Genomic DNA, 21,907 nt, shown 5'->3' with positions numbered 1-21,907 from the left:
GCTAATGTGGTTGGTGCAGTTTTAACTCAATGCAGACACGGCAGCGCTGATTTATGTAGGCTTAAAAAAAACAGTAACACTAAGGGACATATTTATCAAGGGTTGAATTTCGAATTGAAAGGGTTGAATAGGTCAGTTTTCAATCTAATAGGTCCGTATTTGGCAGAATTAGAATCGTTTGAATTAAAGTAATAGCACATTCGATCGAATTTGATTTGAAGTTTTTCCCCAAAAAAAACTTTGATTTTTCAAAGTCCACCAATTGGCTCCAAATAGGTACTAGGAGGTCCCCCATAGGCTAAAACAGCAATTCGGCAGGTTTTAGATGGCGAATGTTCGGAATCGAATTTTTAAAGAGACAGTACATGATAAATTTCGATATTCGAATTTTAGTTTTTTTCAAATTTGAATCGAATTTGGACTATTCCCTAGTCAAAGTACACAAAAATTAGCTTGAAAGTCAATTTTTTTTCATTCGAAAATTCACCTTGACCTTTGACAAATCTGCCCTAAAAACAGCTGGAGTGGATGATCCATGTGCCCCTACCCCTTAAGTTACTGATTGGTAACTGTTTGGTCACCAGGGTAACCAGTCAGTGGAAACCAAGAGCGCTGAAAAGCAGGAAGTAGTGTTCTGTTCTAAAAAAAATTGTTAGTATACTACAAAAAAAAACCCACTAACACATATTAAACTTTAAAATCGCAAAGTCTTTATTGAGAAATAACTTACCAAAACTCCGCTTGCGCTACTCTTCAGAAAAGGCGATTGGGCGATCCATCGTGCGGCGCTCGATTTCTCCTCCCTGCCTTCTTTATAAGAGATAGCCAGGGAAGAGAAATTGAGTGCCGCATGATGGATCGCCGCCCTGTCGCCTTTTCTGAAGAGAGATCCGGGTAGTTATTTCTTAATAAAGACTTTGCCATTTTAACTTTTAATCTGTGTTGGTGTTTTTTTTTCATAGTATACTAACAAATTTTTTATTTAAAACATTTTTGATGTTACTGATCCTTTAGAGGGCAATTTCACTTTCATTAACAAAACTGTAATAACACATAAAATCTGACTCTAAAACCCCTATAAATGTGTTCAAACCTTCTATAACCTGCCAAATTTTGTAAAATGGATGTTGTATTTAAGGCACGTGGCGATAAAATGGGCGTGTCCAAAAAATTGCGGCTCTACCCAGCAGATCTTTGTTTTTGAAATGTTGGGAGGAGGTATGGTTACTGTTGGTTTAATATATGACATAAGCGCTGAGCCACAAGTTGTACACGTTTCTCTGTGATTCAGCATCACGCACAGCACATAATTAAAGCGCACAAGCGGAAGAGGATACGCCCCCTAAAATCTCGCGTATCCACCTGTTGCTATTTCCATAGTAACGCGTTAAGCCACACCTCTACTCAAAGAACCAGCAACGCGGCCTTAACAACGAATGCGGAACTTTACTGCGCATGCGCCGGCTGCTGGACGTTCTTTGTCTTTTACAACCAGTCTTGCGCTTGCTGTGAGTTGCCTCCCATAAGGCGGAGCTACGACCAGCACGGCTCCCAATCATTAACTAGATGGAATCATAAGCGTTAGATTTGATTGGTTGTCGAGGCGTGTTTCTTGTGTTATCAAGTTTCTGTGCTCCAAAGCTGGAAGCAGAGGGGAAGATTGTCGGGAGGTATCGGAGTTGTAGTGGGTGTGGATAAGGCCTTGCAGCAGGGTGACAGCGAGCATGGTGGGCTTCGGAGCCCCGCGGCGCACTGGTCGCTTACCGCCCTTTGTGTTGGTTGCGCTTTTGGCTGTTATCGGTCTTTTGGCCTTTAATTACTGGAGTGTATCTGCCCGCCAGGCCGCTCTCCATGACGAGCTGTTGGGGCTGCAGGCTCAAGTCCAGCGCACTGAGGTGGCACGGAGCCGGCTGGAGAAGCGCAACTCGGAGTTAATGATGCAGTCGGACAGTCACCGGAGGCAGATAGAACAGAAGCAGGGCGAGTACCAAGGGCTCGGGGAGCGGCTACAGGCCCGGGATATCCAGGCACAACGCTGTGAGTTGGACAAGGTGAGAGGCGGAGGGCTACAGTGAGTAATTGGTCAGTGCCAGGCCTGCACATGTTTCCAGCTGATTCCTGCCCACAACAAGGCACTTAGGGCCCAGAGCATCACAAGGGCCAGGCAACTAGATGAACATGTATAGTGAATAAAGTACCCCCTCTTGTAAAATATAAGGATATTATAAGTTACCGAGGAGTTTCATGGCCATATAAAAAGACAAGGCAAAGACAAGGAGTGTCATGGAACTCCGAGGTAACTTCTAATATCCTCATATTTTGCAACTGGGGGTACTTTATTTATTATAATACACAAGTTTTAGTGAGTCATGTGACAGAAATGACATCAGAACTGTTTATAAGAATATAATTGACAAGATATTCGTGGCTTTTGTGTATTATAAAGGGCTAATGTCTTGTGTAACCTCTGAACTCGAACGTGTTGTCTGTAAATACACAGGGGTGTCCAGCCCGCAGCCCTCCATCTGTTGTTCATCTGCAACCAACAGCCTGGAGACCTGCCTGATGGACATCCCTGGTACATACATTCAAATAATCCGGGGCTATTGTTTCTCATACAGCTCATGGCACACACTAACGTTTTCTCTGTGTTCTCAAACACAACGTCCAACAGCTGATTAACTGGTTTCATTGGGGAGGTAACATAACTTTATGACTGTAATTGACCCCTCCACCCAAGCATCATTTGTAAGGATACATTTTAGGTTATTTGTGGCTTTTAGGTGCTGTTATTTTTAAATGAACAACTACAATTATTGTTTCTGGATTTTCTATTAAAGGTGAAGTAAACTTAAGAAGTAGCTAAAAATGTTGCACATTATGTTCTGAACTTCTGTACCAGCCCAAGGCAAACACAGCAGTAAAGATCTGTGTTTCCAAAGATGCCCCAGTAGCTCCCCATCTTCTTTTCTGCTGATTCACTGCACATGCTCTGTGCTGCTGTCACTTACTGAGCTTAAGGACCCACTCACAATATACAGTACACATAGAATAGTAATGTCACAATATAAGGCTGATTAGTAATTAATACAGTTACTTACTATGTATAATTACTACATGGCAGCACAGAAACCAGTGCAACTAACATGAGAATTTAATAATCAGCCCTGTAGCATCAGCTCATATTACAGCGAATCTAATTTTCTGCTTGATAATTTGTCACGACCCCTAAGCTTAGCTTCTCAACAGCTGCTCAGAGCCCACTGATCATGTGAGTGTCACAGACACTTTCCAAGATGGTGACCCCCTGTGACAAGTTTGAAGTCCTGGATCATTGCTGCTATTGAGAAGCTAAAACTTTAGGCTGGTGTAATAAGTTCAGTATATAAAATGTCATTTTTAACCATATACATTTTTAGGGTTTAGTTTTCCTTTAAGCGTATTATCTTCTGACCAGGTTCAGCTAGAGAAGAAAAAGTTGGTTAACCAACTCCCCCTCAGCTGTTTTAAAACTACAACTCCTGACTCCCTCAATACATGAAGGGCAAAACAATAATAATATTTCCTACGTTTTATGGAGATAAAAACTTGTTTTCTATCCACGTGACTGAGCAAGAAAGCTACAACATAAAGAAAATTAGAAACCAACCACAGGTAACCGGTGTGTGTGCGTGCACACCTCTAATTATGTTTATTAGGGGCAGAAAACACAGAGCTTTTGGGGGCTTTGCCCCTTATCTCAGTATGCAGTTCACAACCCAAATACAGTTCTAATATTATCATTAGGATTCTGTCCATGCTTTTAACTCTTATTGGACTTCACAGTTGACACTTCTTTCTCTTTGGTCCCAGGAGCTGGTTAAATCTTAGGAGACATCACTTGTTAGTTGCCAGTTTGATTCCTAGTCTCTTATTGCTGGACAAGACTCGCTACATTTCCGGATACTCTCTGGGATTGATCATCTAATATTCCTTAAAATAATTTACTATAACCCTGGTGACTCCTTACAACAAAGCAAAACGAGTGCCATACTCCCTTCTAAACATAATGCAAAATAATTTAGACAATTATTGCTTGTATACTATTAGCATGTCAATTTAAGCTTCTGGTTTATATGAAATCAATCTTGTCATAAAATCATCTTGGCACAAACAAAAGCAATCTTACCTCATGCTGTCTCCTTGTTACAGGGGTGTTATACTCACCATGCTGAAGGACCCCAATGAAATGCTAAAATACCTATTTAATAGTTTATCATAGTAACCATTGTTCTATCATTAAGGCCAGGGTTGTCCAATTGGAGGCCGGCAGGCCAAATGTGGCCCTTTAAGGGATTCATTGCTCCTGGTCTAACTGGTATGACATAATTATTTTAAAATAATCCACCCCTTAAATGAAAAATAATCCGCTCACGGGTTAAAGAACACTGATTTAGAGCATGTGGGCGATGGTGTGAAATCTGAGAGTTCAGCATGCCTGTACATTGTAGTAAAATTCAATCCTTATCACTTCCTATTGGCCCTTGCCACATGTTTTAATACACGTTTTTGCTTTTATGATTATGCACTTTTAATCCTCCACGTTCTTGTGTAAACAAATCATCAGGCTGTTGTCTTGTGATTGAAGTGAAGAAAGGGATTAATGCACACGTGGCAGGCACTGCTTGGAAATACCGTAACAAATGTGTTCCTGGCACACTAAAGCATTTATATTGTTTTCAAGCCAAAAAGAATTGATGACGGTGTTCTTTAGGGTCAGGGCACACAGGCAGATTTGGGGAGATTAGTCGCCCGGCGACAAATCTCATCTTCTTCTGGGCAACTAACCACCGACGGAATGGAACTCTGACGATTTGTTTTCCGAAGTCGCCTCACGAGGAAATTTCAGACGACTAAGGAAAACTAATCGCTCAGAGTGCCATCCTGTTGGCGATTTACATTTTAGCCGACGGGGAGGCAGTTCGCTGGGCGACTAATCTCCCCGAATCTGCCTGTGGCCCCTGACCCTTAAAGGGGCGGTAACACCAGAAGATGAATATGCCCTAAAGATGGATTGTATGATTTTCAGACTGTGTTTGAATTGCCCCGACATTTTTGGTACCATGGCGATCAGTCCTTTAGTCAATCAGACAGGTTAGAAGATTTCTGTCGGCTAATGAGAATATCTCTGCGTGTATTGCCTATCTGACAATATCAATGGCTGACTGTCACTAGTATTTGTCAGACATAACTGTCATATGATTGCTGTCTGTCAATTAATGGCCAGAACATTGTCTGATTTGTTCTTTTTACTACTTTATTTAATCTGAATGGTTAGTAGCAGGTCGGCCCACTGGAACGAACGATCGTCCATCAAACGTGGAAACAAAAAAGTAATTTTTTGGCATTTCAACTTTTATCATTAACAATTTCTTCAAGCGCTAAAATATTTTATTCAAAAAAGGGCTTTAACGTGAACAGCCCAGGTGCTGACGGGGGTATTTTCCATCTAAGCGTCACAACTACTAGCTTTACTAATTTCCCAGGGATCCAGTCCAGCTGTCCAAGACCATTTGCATGCACTGCATAGTCACATTTCTGATTTTACTGTATTGCAAATCTCAGATGTGGTGAGACTAAAACACAAAAAAAAAACTACTCCCTAAAATACGAATGTACATTAAAAGTTACCTTTAGGCCATGTTGATCATTTTTATTCATAGGTCTGCTTTTGTCATTTGTTACTTAAAGTTCCTAAAGCCTGACTGTTTTGCCAACCTGAATGTCCCTTCTCAGCCTATAAATTACAGTTTCTAATTCTAATGGAATACTGCTGAACAAATATGGCAACCCCTTCATGGGGTCATTAATCATATAAAACATTGGGCAAATACTTTTGTGGCAAAATTATAACATACAAAGACAATGTTATGATAGATTTAAATAGAGGGTTTAATTTATGGTGGCAGTATCTCTTAAAGGAATATTTCAGTGTGAAAATAAAAACTGGGTAAATATATAGTATGTGCAAAATAAAAAATGTTTCTAATATAGTTAGTTAGCCAAAAATGTAATGTTTAAAGGCTGGAGTGCCTGGATGTCTAAAATAACACTCAGAACACTACTTCCTGCTTTTCAGCTCTCTGAGTTAGTCAGCGACTTGAAGGGGGGCCACATGGGACATAACTGTTCAGTGAGTTTGCAATTGATCCTCAGCATTCAGCTCAGATTCAAAAGCAACAGTTATGACCCATGTGCCCCCCCCTCAAGTCACTGATTGGTTACTGCCTGGTAACCAAACGCTAACTATATTGAAAACATTTGTTATTTTGCAAATCTATCTATTTACCAATATTATTTTTATACTGAACAATTCATTTAAAGGAGCTGCTGACTACAGCCCAAAGAGATGAAAAATCCTCACTGGTCACGTGTGCCATTGCCCTTATTGGAAAATCACAATTTTTGGATCTTAATTCCAAAAGGTAATGTTCTGATCTGTGGACACCTTGGGTTTATCTCATTTTGCATGTAAGGAGATCACATTCATAAAATGGACAAACAATATAACGTGAAAGAGTTGGTGAGCTAATATTAAGCTTCTTGTGTTTATTTCCAGTCTAAACTGCAGACTAATGTGTCCCTTCAGATGGCAGATATCAGTCACTTAAAGGGTAAGTAACAGAAGCATTATTTCCTATAAAATACTTTCTTGTTTTTACCTTTTATTGTCTCCATTCTGGCTCCCTAACGTCAGTGGAGTTAGTTTAAAGAGGCATAGAGGCATCTTTCTCAAAAGTTGGGTTAACATACAAAAAAAAAAAAAAAATCATGGCCACAGGGTAATAATAGTCAATAGTTGCAATTTCTCCTGTTTTTGACTGTGATTGTACATATTCATAACAAACTTAAAAAAAAAATTGAAAACAATGATTTGCAACTTCTTCCCTTGATTTATACATATTAAAGGGTAAATATACCCCCACTTTATTTTTTTACATGAGCTGATTCAGTTGGGTTTATGCAAAAACCCCAATAAATCCTATTCCAGAAGTGCCATCTGCTTGTTTCAAGTTCACCGGTTTATGCAGAAACGCTAGCTGAATTACCAAAAATTAACCGTTTGTTTTTATGACAGACCTGATTCCACAGGTTTAAAGTAAACCACAGTGGCGTAACTACCGGGGAAGCACCCCCTCAGGGCCCCCCGGCAGCTTGCACGTCACTGCACACACACGCAGAAAACCGCGTACGGAGGGGGGCCCGACAGCATGTCCCGCGCCAGGGCCCGCCCCCCTCTAGTTACGTTACTGAGAGTCTGACAAACCATTTTCCAACCCCTCTAGGGCTCATACGGTCATGCAAGCCCTCCCTTACCATGTCTGTTGTGAAGTGATGGATTCTGGGACTTTAGTCCCTCTTCTATCTATAGTGGATGATGCACAGATTCTTTGGAAAGAAGAGGAACCGGAATGCTTTCCCTTACAATTGGAGACTAAGGAGTTAGGGAAATGGTCAAACACCTTTTTGTAGTTCCTTTTCATTCCATGGAATCGGGTATGTCTGTAAAAAAAATATATATATATACATATATATTTTTGGAAGTTCAGATAGTGTTTACTTTCACTTTAATAAATGTTGCCCATAAAGATTTTCTGCACAGGTATGGGACCAGAATGCTTGGGACCTGGGGTTTTCTGCATAAGGGGTCTTTCAGTAATTTGGATCTTCGTGCTTTAAGTCTACTAGAAAATCATGTAGACATTAAATAAACCCATTAGGCTGATTTTGCTTCCAATAAGGATCAAGTAAAATGTACTGTTTTATTACTACAGAGAAAAAGGAAGTACATTTTTAAAAATCTGGATTATTTGATTATAATGGAGTCTATGGAAGATGGCCTTTCTGTAATTCTGCGTTTTCTGGATATCGGGTTTCCGGATAATGGATCCCATATCTGTGATGTTTGATTATTACAGAGTAATGGGAAATCCTGAATTATTCGGTTAAACTGGAATCTATGAGAGATGGCCTTCCAGTAATTTGGAGCATTCTGGATAACTGGTTTCCTGGTGAATACCATACCTGTAGAAACAAGACATTTCTTGTCCTGACACACGGGGCTTCATTGCACGGTAGTAAATCTTCTCTCCTGCGGGCTAAGAAATTCCTGACAATACCTGCCTCTTCACTATCATTGCAAATAGTCATCCGCGGGAGAGGAGATATCCTGTTGGGCAATGAAACCTCTGTGTGTCAGCATATTTAAAGAGAAGGTACAGTTTTTTACAAGCGCAAAAGGTGACTGCCTCTTCCACAATAGCTCAGACAAATTAAAGAAGAATCAAAGGCAATCACTTGTCATCGTGGGTGCTGATGATCACTGTAGGTAAAACAATGTATAGTAATTTCATGTAATTAGTGTTTTACCTGCAGCAGTACCCACATTGGTGAGAAACGCCATGTGTGTCATTGCCATAACCCAAAAGGGTTTTCGATTTCACTGTTATTCACTGTGCTAAAAGACGTATTACAAAATGTATTGATAAAATTTGCAGCATACATTTTCAACATTTTCGGTTTACTCTAAAATATAACTTTATTAAAAGGGGTGGTTCACCTTTAAGTTAACTTTTAGTATATTATAGAATGGCTAATTCTAAGCAACATTTCACTTTTTCACATTTTTGATTCTAGTTTTTGAATTATTTTCCTTCTTCTGACTCATTCCAGCTTTCAGATCTAAAAACCAAATGCTCTGTAAGGCTACAGTTTTATTGTTGTTGCTATTTTTTATTATTTATCTTCCTGTTCAGGCCCTCTCCTATTTATATTCCAGTTTCTTATTTAAATTGATGCATGGATGCTAGGATAACTTTAACCCTAGCAACCAGACTGCTGAAATTTCAAACTGGAGAACTGCTGAATAAAAAGCTAAACGACAAAAAAACACACATAATAAAAAATGAAAAGCAACTGCAAAGCCTATATGGAAAATGAAAAGTATTGTTATGGAAGGGGCAATTTTGTGATACCAATATTCTTTTAAAGGAATTGTTCAGTGTAAAAATAAAAACTGTGTAAATAGATGGGCTGTGCAAAATAAAAAATGTACTGTATAAGCCGAGTTTTTCAGCCCCCAAAATATGCTGAAAAACTCTACCTCGGCTTATACTCGGGTCAAGCGCAAAAACGGTCACCGGTGTCTAAGAATAGTCGCCAGTGCCTAAGAATGGTCGCCAGCGTACAAGAATAGTCTCCAAGAATATCCGACACCTCCAATGGGAGCAGAAACCTTCAATTTTTTGATTGAAACTTACCAGAAGCTGCTGCATTTCTCACCCTAGGCTTATACTCGAGACAATAAGCTTTCCCAGTTTTTGGAGGTAAAATTAGGTACCTCGGCTTATACTCGGGACGGCTTATACTCGAGTATATACGGTATCTAATATGCTGAACATTTCCTTTAAGGGCAACAGCATGCTGATAAGTGTCACTAGTGTCCTTGAATGACAACTGTGACAGTGATAAATGCTTTTATTGGGTGAATCATGGCACCTTCCATTCAAATACATGTGAATCTGTGTGCTGCATACAAGCAACATTTTGGTCACCATTGAGTACAATTGCGATCAGAACATGTGCAGTAGCATTGCTTGGAACCTGTTGCTTTTAGCATGGCCAGGCACAATCATGCAGTGTGTGTTCCCCACAAAACTGAAATGCTTCCCATGCCTTTACAGAGCAACTTGCTGAACTGCGGCATGAGTTTCTGAGACAGGAAGATCAGTTGCACGAGTACAAGAATAACAACACTTTCCTTCAGAAGTCCCTGCAGGAAGAAAGGTAACGGCACATGTTGGAATTGTTTAAACTTAGCTGAGGTGTGTAACTCTCTTGTCTAACTTGCCTTTTACTATTACATTCTTTTTTTAATCAGTCAGCAGTGCGCACAACAACTAGCAGAACGTAAGCGTGAATATGAGGAAAACCTTAGCAAGCAAAAGGTTAGTGATTGTATTATGTATTTGGGTTCTCCTTTTTCAGCATTGGCAGTTGTGCTTGCTAACATTACCTTCCAGTATTAAAGGGAAACTATACCCCCCAAACAATGTAGAGATATTGCATAAAACAGTTCATATGTAAAACCTTGCTTCATGTAAATAAACCATTTTCATAATAATATACTTTTCTTGTAGTATGTGCCATTGGGTAATCATAAATAGAAAATTGCCATTTTAAAAAATAAGGTCCACCCCCTGGGATTGTACGATTCACTGTGCACACAAACACACCAAATAAACCATACATGTTAGGTCACATGAGCTAATTAACGGACAGTATTGTCTTTTGCTTCCACACTTCTTCCTGTTAGAGTTATGGTATTTCTGGTCAGGTGATCTCTGAGGGAGCACAGAGACCATCACGAAATGGTGGTTCAAGACAAGAGATGTAAAAGGGCAATTTTTACTTAAATATATATTCCAGTTTGGTAAGATTCTTTCATATGCCACTTAATTTGATACAAACTGTTGCTAAAGTATTTATTTTGGGGTATAGTTTTCCTTTAATCATATTGCCTCTTTTGTACAGCATACAATAACTTCATGAAATTCCATGTTCTATTCTGAAAGAGCAAATAAGCACAGGTTCATGAAAGTTTGCTGTGTATATTCTTTGCTGCCAGGCTGTTGACGGGTAAGGGCACACCGACGCATGGGATTGAAATGTCAAAAGCTTTGCTGGCCCCTATGCAAAGCTCAAATAGTCATGAATAATGCCCGTTGAGCATTTTTAGGATCATGGCATAGAGTGCATTTTGATTGCTCCAGTTTTTTCAGCATCCCAACCTCCTTTGCTAAAGTATTTTACCAATATGGGATACACTATCTGGAATTCTTGAGGTTGTTTGCCTATTTTTTTCAAAGTTTGAACACTACTATGATTTTGCTCTCTGTACTGAGAATGTTGGCTTTTGTTGTTTCAGGAGGAACTAGATAAGCAGCCCCAGAAAGACGAAGAAGAGGGAGGTACTGTTGATAATAAGATGCACATATTACCCAGTGAGGTGAAAGAAAAGATAGAGGATCCGTCCAGTAATCGGCTGCCTTTTGCACAAGGTACAGTTTACTTTTAAATGTTTACTCCTGGTAGCTAAAACACATTACTACTGTATAACTTTGTCCCACCTTGTACCAATTAAAAAAAGGAGGCTCTACTGCTCACAAAAATATCCGCTTTATACCTTTTATTTCGTCATATAATGTGCAGGGTTGTGGAGTCGGTACATAAATCCTTTGACTTTTAATATACTAAAGTATTTTCCATATTGATTGGAAGACGTTTAGTACACAACATACAAGGCATGTCATCACTGCCAAAGTTAAGCAATGTTAAAGCTGAAACATCAAAATTTTTAAAACTCAAAAGAATTAAATTTGACCCGAAAACTGGAATCAAATTTGAATCGAATTTGAATCGAATTCGATTCGAGTTTTTTCTCCGAAAAAAAAACTGTCCGGAAGGCTGCATGCAAACAACTCCAAATTGATCCCTGGACGTTTACCATTGACTTAGACAGCAATTCAGCAGGTTTTAGGTGGCGAATAGTCGAATTTGAGTTCTTAAAGAGTCAGAGTATGATAAACCTCGAAAATCAAATTTAAAAAAAAAACAAAAATAAAAAACTCAAATTTGAATAACTCCCTAGTCGAAATAGACAGTTTTGACCATTAAAAAAATCCGAAAATTAGAATTTTCATTTCGACCCTTGATAAATCTTCCCCTTAAGCTGGCCACAGACACAAAGATCCGATCGTACGAATCAACATACGATCGGACTTTCTCATCTCCCAACCTGCCACTAACCATTAAGATCAAAGTCTTACAATTCAGATCAAATAAAGTAGTTAAAGAACAGATCAGCCAATGTTCTGCCCCTGACAGCAATCGTGCGATAGTTATGTCCGACAAAGCTAGTGACAGTCTCCCACTGAAAATCGTACGATCGGCAATACACGCAGAGATATTATCGGCAGCCAACAGAAATTTTCTAACCTGTCCAATTGACCAAACGACCGATCTCCGCCGGACGAAAAATGTCTGGACTCTCCACACATGGTCCGAAAATCGTACGAATCCTCGATTTGTACGATGGGATCTTTGCGTCTATGGCCAGCTTAGTCTTATCCACATATTGTGAGACTATATTCATTCAGTTTTCTTTGCCATGTAATGATACATACCTTGCATCCCTAATACTTGCTCTTAGATGGTATCAAACTTGAAAGTGATGCTGGAATGCCAGAAATAGAGGACAATGAGCCAGCAAAAGAAGATAGTCTTCAAAATGGTAAGCCAAACGGGAAAACAAGGAATTAAATACTTTGGTTTACTAAGACGATGCAGTGGTTAGATGGTAATTCTACAATTAATATTTTATTAAAACAGATGTGAAGGGACAGGATACTGGTGCTTTGCCAAGTCAAAGTAAAAGTCTGCTTGAAAAGCAACCCTCCCTTCAGCCATTATCATTCACCGAGCATGAAGGTAAGGTGGTTTTTTTTTTTTGTGTTTTTTTTTGCAAACACATTCTCTCGAATTGTAGTGAAAGTTGTTAAAAAAAAAAAAAATGTTTTGAACACCAGTTATTTATATACATATATATGTGTGTGTATATAATATATATTTATTAGGGATGCACCGAATCCACTATTTTGGATCCGGCCGAACCCCCGAATCCTTCCTGAAAGATTTGGCCAAATCCTAATTTGCATATGCAAATTACGGGTGGGAAGGGGAAAACATTTTTTACTTCCTTGTTTTGTGACAAAGTCACAAATCCGAATCCTGCTGAAAAAGGCCGAATTCCAAACCTGAATCCTGGATTCGGTGCATCCCTAATATATTTAATGTTTACCACATTTACCAGCACCCACCCAGAGCCTCAAACATTATAAATGTCTATAACCTGAACCGTAGGAATCGCATAAATATTTGCAGATTTAATCACAAACATTCACAATACAAATTATATTATATATTTCTAGTGAAGAAACCCTTGCCTGATAAAAAGGAAACTGTGCAAATCCCAGAAGTAGAAGAGAATGCCCTACAATTAGAGCCACATCCTCTAAAGCAGATGCCCAGGGATTCAAAGACAATGAGCTTTAACTTAAAACAAAGTGAGTATTACTTTTCAATGAAATCAGCTTCACTATACATTTTAAGTTGCTTTGAATTGTTTGCTGGGGAGGGGGTCTCTAATATTCTGACTCACTAAGGACTTGTCTTGTTATGGTTAGTTCCTGTCCCTTTCTGGTGAGCCCCACTTTCTTTAGGGTGCAGTAATCTCTGCTGCAAAAAAGGAAAACTTTTAAACAATGTCGCTGGAGGAGAAATGGCATATGTGATATAGCACCATGAGTATGTCACAACACTGTTTCATGTGGTTTTTATGCAAAGGGTTGCCATATAATCCATTTAACTGCTTACCTGTAGGAGTATTTTGATCTTCCACACAACTTGTTGTCACTCGGCATAAATCAAACGCAAACTTCGACCCCCTAGTTTGCCACCTAAAACCACCATCTGCTCGGATGTTCTTCAAAACACAGAAGTGGGAGCTTTTGGTAGCGACTTTATCAAGCTGCTGGCTAGAATAATTATTTTAAAAATAACTTGACAAAATATGTTAATTAACATGTGTGTGGCTCCATATTGCTCTTGTGCTATTATTTCTTGTAACTGCTTTATGGCAAGGGGTTTCAAACATATTTGTCTCAACTCCCCTTTGATGCATACGATTTAAGTACCTCCACCAAGTGTTTCAAGTGGCTCAAAAAAACCTTGGGGCCCAACTGGAGCCACAGTGTCTTGAAATGTATGTTTGTGAAAATGTATGAGGGCATAAGGAAACAAATGGGTGGTGCTGGGGCCAGAGTGAAGACTAGCACATCTGGAAAAAAAATGAGCTGCATGGTGATTGGCTAAGGCAGAAGGTTCAAAGCTGAACCTCCTGTCAATTGAACAATTACCATTCGGGTCACTTTTGAAGAAGTGGTAACAGTGCACAGGCAGTTGGGAAGGACTTTGCTTCATGTAGAGGTATGCAACCTGTTATCCAGAAGGCTCATAGACTTTAAGTCTACAAAAAAATCATTTAAACATTAAATAAACCCATTAGGCTGATTTTGCATCTAATAAGGATTCGTTATATCTTAGTTTGGATCAAATACAAGGTTCTGTTTTATTATTACAGAGAAAAAGGAAATACATTTTAAAATGTTTAATTATTTGGATAAAGTGGGAGATGTCCTTTCTGTAATTCTGAGCTTTCTGGATAACGGGTTTCCGGATAACGGATCCCATACCTGTACCAGTAATTTCTAATGCTGGGCCCCAGAATTTCAAGAAATAACTTGAAATAGACATAATATATAAAATTCCTGTTTGAAAAAATGTATTCTTAATAACATAGCACCTCTTAATTGGTCCTAAGAAAAATTAAATTTCAGTCTCCTAGCTGCAAAAAAAACCCAAAAACTATTCCTGGGGGGGCTGTCTGTAGCAAGCTAAATAATAAGTACTCCCAAAAGGTAAAGTCGAGCTTTTGTTGCCATGCTTTGTGATAGGGAATCTACTGGTAGCAAGATCCACTTTGTTGAATATGTTTATTTAAAGATTGCCTGGAAAACAGTTAGATTTAATTATTGAGAATATTCTTCTTGCTGCCTTCTCCTGGAATAGCTACTTTTTCCAAATGTTGACACTGAGGGGCCCATTTACTTAGTTCGAGTGAAGGAATAGAATAAAAAAAACTTTGAGTTTCGAATGTTTTTTTTATGGGCTACTTTGACCATCAAATGGGCTACTTCGACTTCGAATCGAACTAAAAATCGTTTGACTTTTCGACCATTCGATAGTCAAAGTACTGTCTCTTTAAAAAAAAACTTCGACCCCCTAGTTCGCCACCTAACATTGACTTCGGTAGGTTTTAGGTGGCGAACTAGGGGGTCGAAGTTTTTTTTAAAGAGACAGTACTTTGACTATCGAATGGTCGAAAAGTCAAACGATTTTTAGTCAACATTTGGAAAAAGTAGCTATTCCAGGAGAAGACAGCAAGAAGAAACATTGCTTGAAGATTGACTTCGGTAGGTTTTAGGTGGCGAATGGGTTGAAGAAAATCGTTCGATCGATGGATTAAAATTCTTTGATTCGAAGGATTTAATCGTTGGATCGAATGATTTTTCGATCGAACGAATTGCTTTAAATCCTTCGACTTCGATATTCGAAGTCGAAGGATTTAACTTTGACAGTCGAATATTGAGGGTTAATTAACCCTCGATATTTGACCATAAGTAAATTTGCCCCTGAATGTCTATGAGGCAATTAACAGCAGCATATAACTTGAACAGTGGTCAAGATGCATTTGGTTGCAGACTTTTTCCAGTTATTCCAGCAGGTTTCCACGCTTCTCTGTTTTATGGAAGGCTTTCTATATTTAAGCAAAATGTTCTGCTAGGTTTTATATCCCATCTATCCTGGTCATTATTGCTCTACACTGGTTATACATTTTCTGCCAAATGCCTTTCCTTTTAATCTTTAAGTCAAAATAAGGATTTACCAAAGTATAAACAATGGGTGATATGTTTTTTTTAGTAAAACCTTATTTTGACCTACATCTGTGGCCAAATACAGTGTGTGGGTAGATTTTGCTTCATTCTGACTCAGATACAGGAGTCCAAACAGCACTTGATTTGGCCTTATTTACCTTTATGAATCATTGCCTTGCTTTTGGATTGCTGTATAGCTGTTTTGATATGCAGCAGTCTTGAAATTAGTTCCATCTTTTTTGTCTCTCCCTTCTTTCTACTCTTTGCTGATGATTCTTCTTTTCCTTTTTCTCTCCTCACTCCAAATGTACAATCTGTACATCCTCTTTTCTTCCTCTGCCCTGGTCATTCCGACTTCTTAGGTCGGTTCTTTGATGAGAATGAGTCCCCTGTAGATCCTCAGCATGGATCAAAAGTGGCAGACTATAACGGGGATGATGGGAACGTGGGTGAGTATGAGGCAGACAAGCAGGCAGAACTGGCATACAATGAGGAAGAGGATGGTGATGGGGGAGAAGAAGATGTGCAAGGTGAGCTTGGGTTGCATATCTACATCGCATGATCCCTGCTAAACCAATCCCTGGCTTATTCTATTGCATGTTCTTATGCGTCATTATACCAGTGACCAATATATACATTGCTGCTCAACAGTGGACAATATATAAGCAATGTTTTCTATAGCCTAAATTTTACCTTATAAAAGAGAAGCTTATCCAGCTTTCTCAATTAGATGGTTATTTTAAAGTGGGTCAAAATTAACTATGACTTGCAGAACAATTATACCTGTTCCCTTCAGCAGATCATTTCTGTAGATTAGCATTAAAAGCTCAGCTCCACCTATGAATAAGCTGCACATGAAATGTTTAGGACAGTGGCATGGGGGGGGGGGGTCAATTTCAAGCATTTTGTTGCCTGCGACTTTTCCAGCTCTTTGAACATGTGACCGTGATCAACCCTCCATTTATTCCTATGGTAATTGCCTACTCCTGAGGGTGCACTTGCTGGTCAGGTGATTATTGGTCATGAATACATTAGCCAGCATATATAAGCAAAAAAAAAAAATGCTTGATGAGAATGAATAGAGTGCGGATCCATTCATTTTCTCATAGCTGGAGATCGTGCTCGGAATCGCCTTGTGTGCCATTGCTCTTAGCGTTTGAAATGTTGTAACTTTTGATCAGGCATAGCAACTCCATTCGGGATGACTGCTACAAAATATCTAATTTCAGAAAAATAGTGATGTTTCTTTTCCTTTATAAGGGCATTATTAGGTCACAGACTGGACATTGTGTCACCTAAAATTAATCTACAGTGTGTACAGTGGGTGACAACCTTGTTTCCACTGAAGAAGTTGCCCAAAGTTTTCTTTACTCTGGAAAGTAGGCGTCGCGTATGTTTCCCCAGTGATGATTTCCTTTGCCAATGGAGAGGAAACAAGGGACACTTTGTCGCCTGCTGTACCCGTCAGGCAGCAAATATCCCGTCTGCCATTGCCCTAAATTGGTAACATATTTCACACCAACCGCTTGGATGTTGCTCTCCATGGCCTCAAAGCCTTGCTTATTTTTGAATTTCTGGCTTGGAGGCAATTTTTGGTTGTATAAAAATCAGTCGTACTTGCAAAATAGGGCCTCCTTTAGGCTGCCAGTACACAGACCAAATAGCCAATCACATCCCTTATTTGACTTCTTTCCATGCTTGTGTTGCTCCCCAACTCTTTCTATATTCAAATGTGGCTAACGGTTAAAAAAAAAAAAAAAAAAAAAAAAAAGGTTGGGGACGCCTGCTTTAAATGTTCCACTCATATATAGTGACGGCATTGTGTTACTTGATGTAATTAGTAGTAAATATGAATATATATATATATATATATATATATATATATATATATATATATATATATATATATATATATTATAATATATGCCTGAACTCACTCTAAATAACTTAATGAAGTCCACTTCTTGGACAGTAGTAGGATATATACAGGTTTGAAAGGTTTAATAATGATGTGGAGGTGGCAAATTCACCATGTGCTATCTCCACTAGTAACTTCCAGTGGAGCATAAATGGAAGGCTTTTGTTTCCCATGCCACATATTTTGTTAATAATTCTGCTGTTAATAAAGCATCAGTGGAAAAATATGAATATTGATGTGGAAAACCCCCATAGACTTTTTTTACTTTTACTTTTTACACTAAGTGTTTGGCTTTCTTTTATATAGTTGTGTTTCTGCCACGTGCAAGGCATGCTGTGTTTCCTCTGGCTGGGGCTACTATTGTAACACAGTGGCAGGCAACAATAATTCTCAACTATGTCTAGCTGCTAGATTTGTAAGAATGCACCACCATTTTGGCAGGTACATAAATCACATTTTTAAGACACTCTGACCTACTTGCAGAAACCCCCATTGGCACAGAGCATGAAAGAACACAGTCAGCTCGCTTGCTTTGTTAAAAGAAAATACCTCAAAATGTGCTTGAATATTTCCTTTCTGCAAACAAAGCATGCTTGTCTTTTATTCAATATTAAGGAATGTGAATTCCATAGTGCAAGAAAAGGATCACTTGTGTAACCTCTTTTGTATTAAAATAAAGTTATATTTGACCATTAGGTCCAATTAGCTGTCCAATGGCTTAAGGGAAACTTACAAAATTCACTAGCAATTGCTCTTCATTTTTTATAGCTTTCTAATTCTGTGCCAACCTCTTCTGCATCTTGTCATCTTTCAAATGGCAATTAAAGAGGACCTGTCACCTTAAGAAATAATTCCAAATCCTAATTTATGCTGTTGGTCAAGCAAAATACATTTCACTTACACTATAAAAATGATTGAAATCTTGTGTTTATTAGTCTTGGAATTCACAATCACAGCAGACAGGCAGGTGCCATTTTGAAGACGCTGTTATTAAGGCATAGTCTGCACCATCCCAAAATCTTGTTTATGTGCCAGAATGGGGCACCTGATACACATGTCTATGCACTGGATACACAATTAGCTGGTTAGGAGGGCAGGGGATTGTGGGAAGTGCAGTGCAGAATGGAAAGTGAACATAATTGTCTGCTGCCGCCCCTATTCCTAAGGAGGGGCTGGTAATATATGATTGACAGTTGAGACTTTTAGAAGAGTTTATAACTGGAATAGATGTTTTAATAAAAATAATTTTGGTTTTAATTTCTTTTATTATTCAGCTTTTTATGTCTGGTTGACAGGTCCGCTTTAACCTAACAATCTATCTCGCTCGGAGTCTACAGTTGAATTGGTAGTTTTTGTTACCTGGTAATGGTTATTAAAGGGTGAGCATAAACATGTTGAACTGTATATTACCTGACCTATTAGTCCAAATGTGAAATGGGCAGATAATGTGTGAGTACCCATATATGTGTGTGACCACTTTCATATTGTTCAATCAGGCAGACTACCCAAATGATCAGCTCCACTTCACTTCCTCTCTGCCAAAATGTTTAGTCAGATGATCTTTGATCAGCCTCCCAACTTGCCTTACATGGCCAGATGGTTGACATCAGCCAAACTGCCTGATGGGGTATATATGACTAGCTTTACAGAGGTACAGCTGAAGTTCTGCTGCAGGGCTGGTGCTTCCAGGGGAACTGCAAGTATGGTTGGGGGGTGGCTTAAACACAGAGGAACAATTAGGGTGTTTATTAAAAGTTTTTCTTATTTGCAGGTGCCAAAAATAAGGGAGATTCGGGGATCTTTGTTTTCCTTTAAATCTGCTTTTATTGTCATGTTGTGAATAAAACTAATCTTTGACTTGTTTTCTTTTGTAGAAGATGATGATCATGACGGACAAGCAGATGCTGGCGAATACCATAAAGATCACTTGAATGAAACACTGTAACTTGGGACGCTAGTAACAAACAGATCACAGAGTGCTGACTGATGTAAGGGTTTCTCTGGTTTGTTTCCTATCTTGTGAAAAGAAGGTTTAAAGATCAAGAATATATCTGTCTGAAAGAGCATCAAGTAAAGATCCGTGATGTCGCTGAGGTACTGATGTAAGCCTTTCTGTGTTGAATGGACTGATGCCGATGGATAAAGACTTGCACAAACAAAGAACTGTTTCTAGTGAATAAATAGAAGTTTTAGCTGGGTCCTTTTTTTCCTATTGGGTTGTAAAGAGGGGACAATTTTAAGAAATGTGTTCATGATTCCGCTTCCATTAAGATTCTTTATGGGTTCCAGGCTCGACTGGCCAGATAATGAATTCTGCACACTGGTGCCTAAACTGTACAGAAAACCAGGCCTCATGAAGGAGAGACGTCTCCTGCATTCTTTACACTGAAATCCCCTAGCTGTGCTTTTACCTCCATTCTGACAGTGATGCTGTACCCATTAACTGTTATTGCCATGTTATTTATAAAAGCTTTCTGATATAGAATCTACAGTATTTAAGACCATATTTAGGACCTAACTAATTGGGGGGGAGCAATGTGTGAGTGTTATAGGGTCATATCTTCGTCTGCAAGCAGCACAGCCAAGTACCAGTGTCACTAAATCTATTTGTATATTACTTGTATTTTGTATGTAATTGTGTTAATAGAATGGCACGGTGTGATTAGTGTGTGATTTGCACTCCCTATGTCTTAAAGGGCCAGACTAGTCTCTTATTTGAAATGACGGGTGGTTTGTGTTAACGTATGTATATAGAGATCTCTAGTAAGAAGCTTTGGGCTAGGCTAGGTACTAGTTGCACACCCTCTGAAGAGTAAATGTGCCAGAGTGTAAAGAAAAGAAAAAAACCCTGCATCACCCCGGAGCGTGGTTTCTGTACACTAGTCATAACATATCCACCTACCCACAATTCCCCTTTTCCTATTTCCAAGTGAGGAAATGCCAAAAATATGCAGTCGGAATTTAAAAGTGGAAACCTGACTGAGATCATTGCTTGGCATTAGGCCCAAAGTAAAATGGTTTCTTCTGTTTTGCTTCATGTTCTAGTCACAGAGTCTTTATGAAGTGTTATCCTACCCATATCTTAACCGCCAGCTTCTATGCAGTTAGCAGGGTCCTCGGGTTTATTACCTGGAACCTGAATTTACCATACTTTGAAGACCCAGCATTTCATTTAAATAAAGAAGATCAAGGTAACACTTCAGCACTTACCTCGCTTGGTAGTTTCTGGAACTGTTTTGGTGCAAAAATAATGGATTCTCCTCAATTTTCTACTGACCTGAATCTCTCTCTCCAATGTTGTATCATCTCTCACCCAGCTAGTGCTGTGGCCCCGTTCATATGAGGCACTACAAATAAAAGATGATAGAAAGGTTGTGTTGGCTTGTGAATTTGTTTATAACTACTACTGGAAAACATCACTTTGAGGCTGTTAGCTTAAGGTTAAAGGAGACATACTGTGTGAAAAACAAAAATGTACCAGTGCATTATACTCCTAAATATAGAAGTAAAGTGTTTTTATTAAAAAAAAGTATTTTCTGGTTCCCCTCAAAATCCAGTGTCTGACTGGGCAGGTCCTAGATTGGCCCCTGTATGGGGGGAAAAAAAAGTTGTGCATCGCTGTATGCCGGGCGTTCGCGCATGGTGGGCCTGACGTTCGCGCATGCTGTGATTGGCTATCCCATCTTACTGTGCTTCTGGCAGGGACTGCTAGGCCACGCGCACCCTTCTTTTGGAACAGGGACCATGGCAAATCTATAAGGACCTCCAATTAGATTTTAAAAATATGGCTCTTTTAATACTTTATGGGAGGTAGTTGAAGGTTTTGGACTATATGGCTCTGTTTGGTTGCAGCTCAATTGCTTTATATTTATTTTGGAGTGGGGGGGATTACAACTGTGATCCCAAGACATGCCTTTTTGTTTTGCGCACTGACACTATTATAGTCTATGTTCGTGCTAGAGTCCTGCAGCGGGTTGGTTACCTGTGGGTTAGTCGCAAAAAGAAGCGGGCATCCTGCGGCATGAGGGGAGGATTTTCAGATGCGGGTCGCATCCAAATTTCTTATGTAATATTGTCTATATTTTACTCCTTTTAAAGTTTTACAAAACATGTTTCTGTCCCTGCCCACTTTTGATGGTCACGTCCGGTTTGCAGCAACATCACTAACAGTTTGATGGTGATCGGCAAGTTGAAGATAAGACAGTTGCGGGTCCGGGTCGAGTTGCGGATAAGGAAGGCAGTTTCGGGTCTGGGTTGGGTTGTGGATCAAAGTGGGTAAATATGCAGTTTGCTGTTCGGGTCTTAGAAATTGGTTCCGCACAGGACTCTAGAGAGTGCACTGAAAAACTGACTGCACATACAATGTACCCGGGAAGCACACATAATACGCTGCATC

At 39.2% G+C, this 21,907-nt stretch overlaps 1 protein-coding gene across 3 annotated transcripts; it reads left to right on the top strand.

Annotated features, from left to right (window-relative positions):
• Positions 1 to 1,554: 1,554 nt before the first annotated feature.
• Positions 1,555 to 20,885, top strand: golm2.L (golgi membrane protein 2 L homeolog). 3 transcript variants are annotated; one of them, XM_018250653.2, is made up of 10 exons: positions 1,555 to 2,051; positions 6,599 to 6,653; positions 9,723 to 9,825; positions 9,920 to 9,986; positions 10,967 to 11,099; positions 12,251 to 12,331; positions 12,430 to 12,528; positions 13,029 to 13,163; positions 15,956 to 16,123; positions 19,386 to 20,884. In XM_018250653.2, exons 1-10 carry the CDS (start codon positions 1,725 to 1,727, stop codon positions 19,454 to 19,456), a joined length of 1,239 nt encoding a protein of 412 aa, XP_018106142.1. In that variant the 5' UTR covers positions 1,555 to 1,724; the 3' UTR covers positions 19,457 to 20,884.
• The last annotated feature ends 1,022 nt before the right edge of the window (positions 20,886 to 21,907 follow it).

The sequence above is a fragment of the Xenopus laevis genome, chromosome 3L (genome assembly GCF_017654675.1).
Source record: "Xenopus laevis strain J_2021 chromosome 3L, Xenopus_laevis_v10.1, whole genome shotgun sequence".
In the NCBI taxonomy this organism is placed as follows: domain Eukaryota; kingdom Metazoa; phylum Chordata; class Amphibia; order Anura; family Pipidae; genus Xenopus; species Xenopus laevis.
Note: the sequence above shows the minus strand (reverse complement) of the source record. Positions and strands in the feature narration are given on the sequence as shown.

What these genes read in the sequence shown, in the direction of transcription:
- golm2.L (XM_018250653.2), top strand. Translation starts at nt 1,725, where the DNA reads ATGGTGGGCTTCGGAGCCCCGCGGCGCACTGGTCGCTTACCGCCCTTT. An exon ending in AAGTCCCTGCAGGAAGAAAG is followed by an intron (nt 9,826 to 9,919) that starts GTAACGGCACAT and finishes TTTTTTAATCAG; the next exon opens with TCAGCAGTGCGCACAACAAC. An exon ending in GAGCTTTAACTTAAAACAAA is followed by an intron (nt 13,164 to 15,955) that starts GTGAGTATTACT and finishes CCGACTTCTTAG; the next exon opens with GTCGGTTCTTTGATGAGAAT.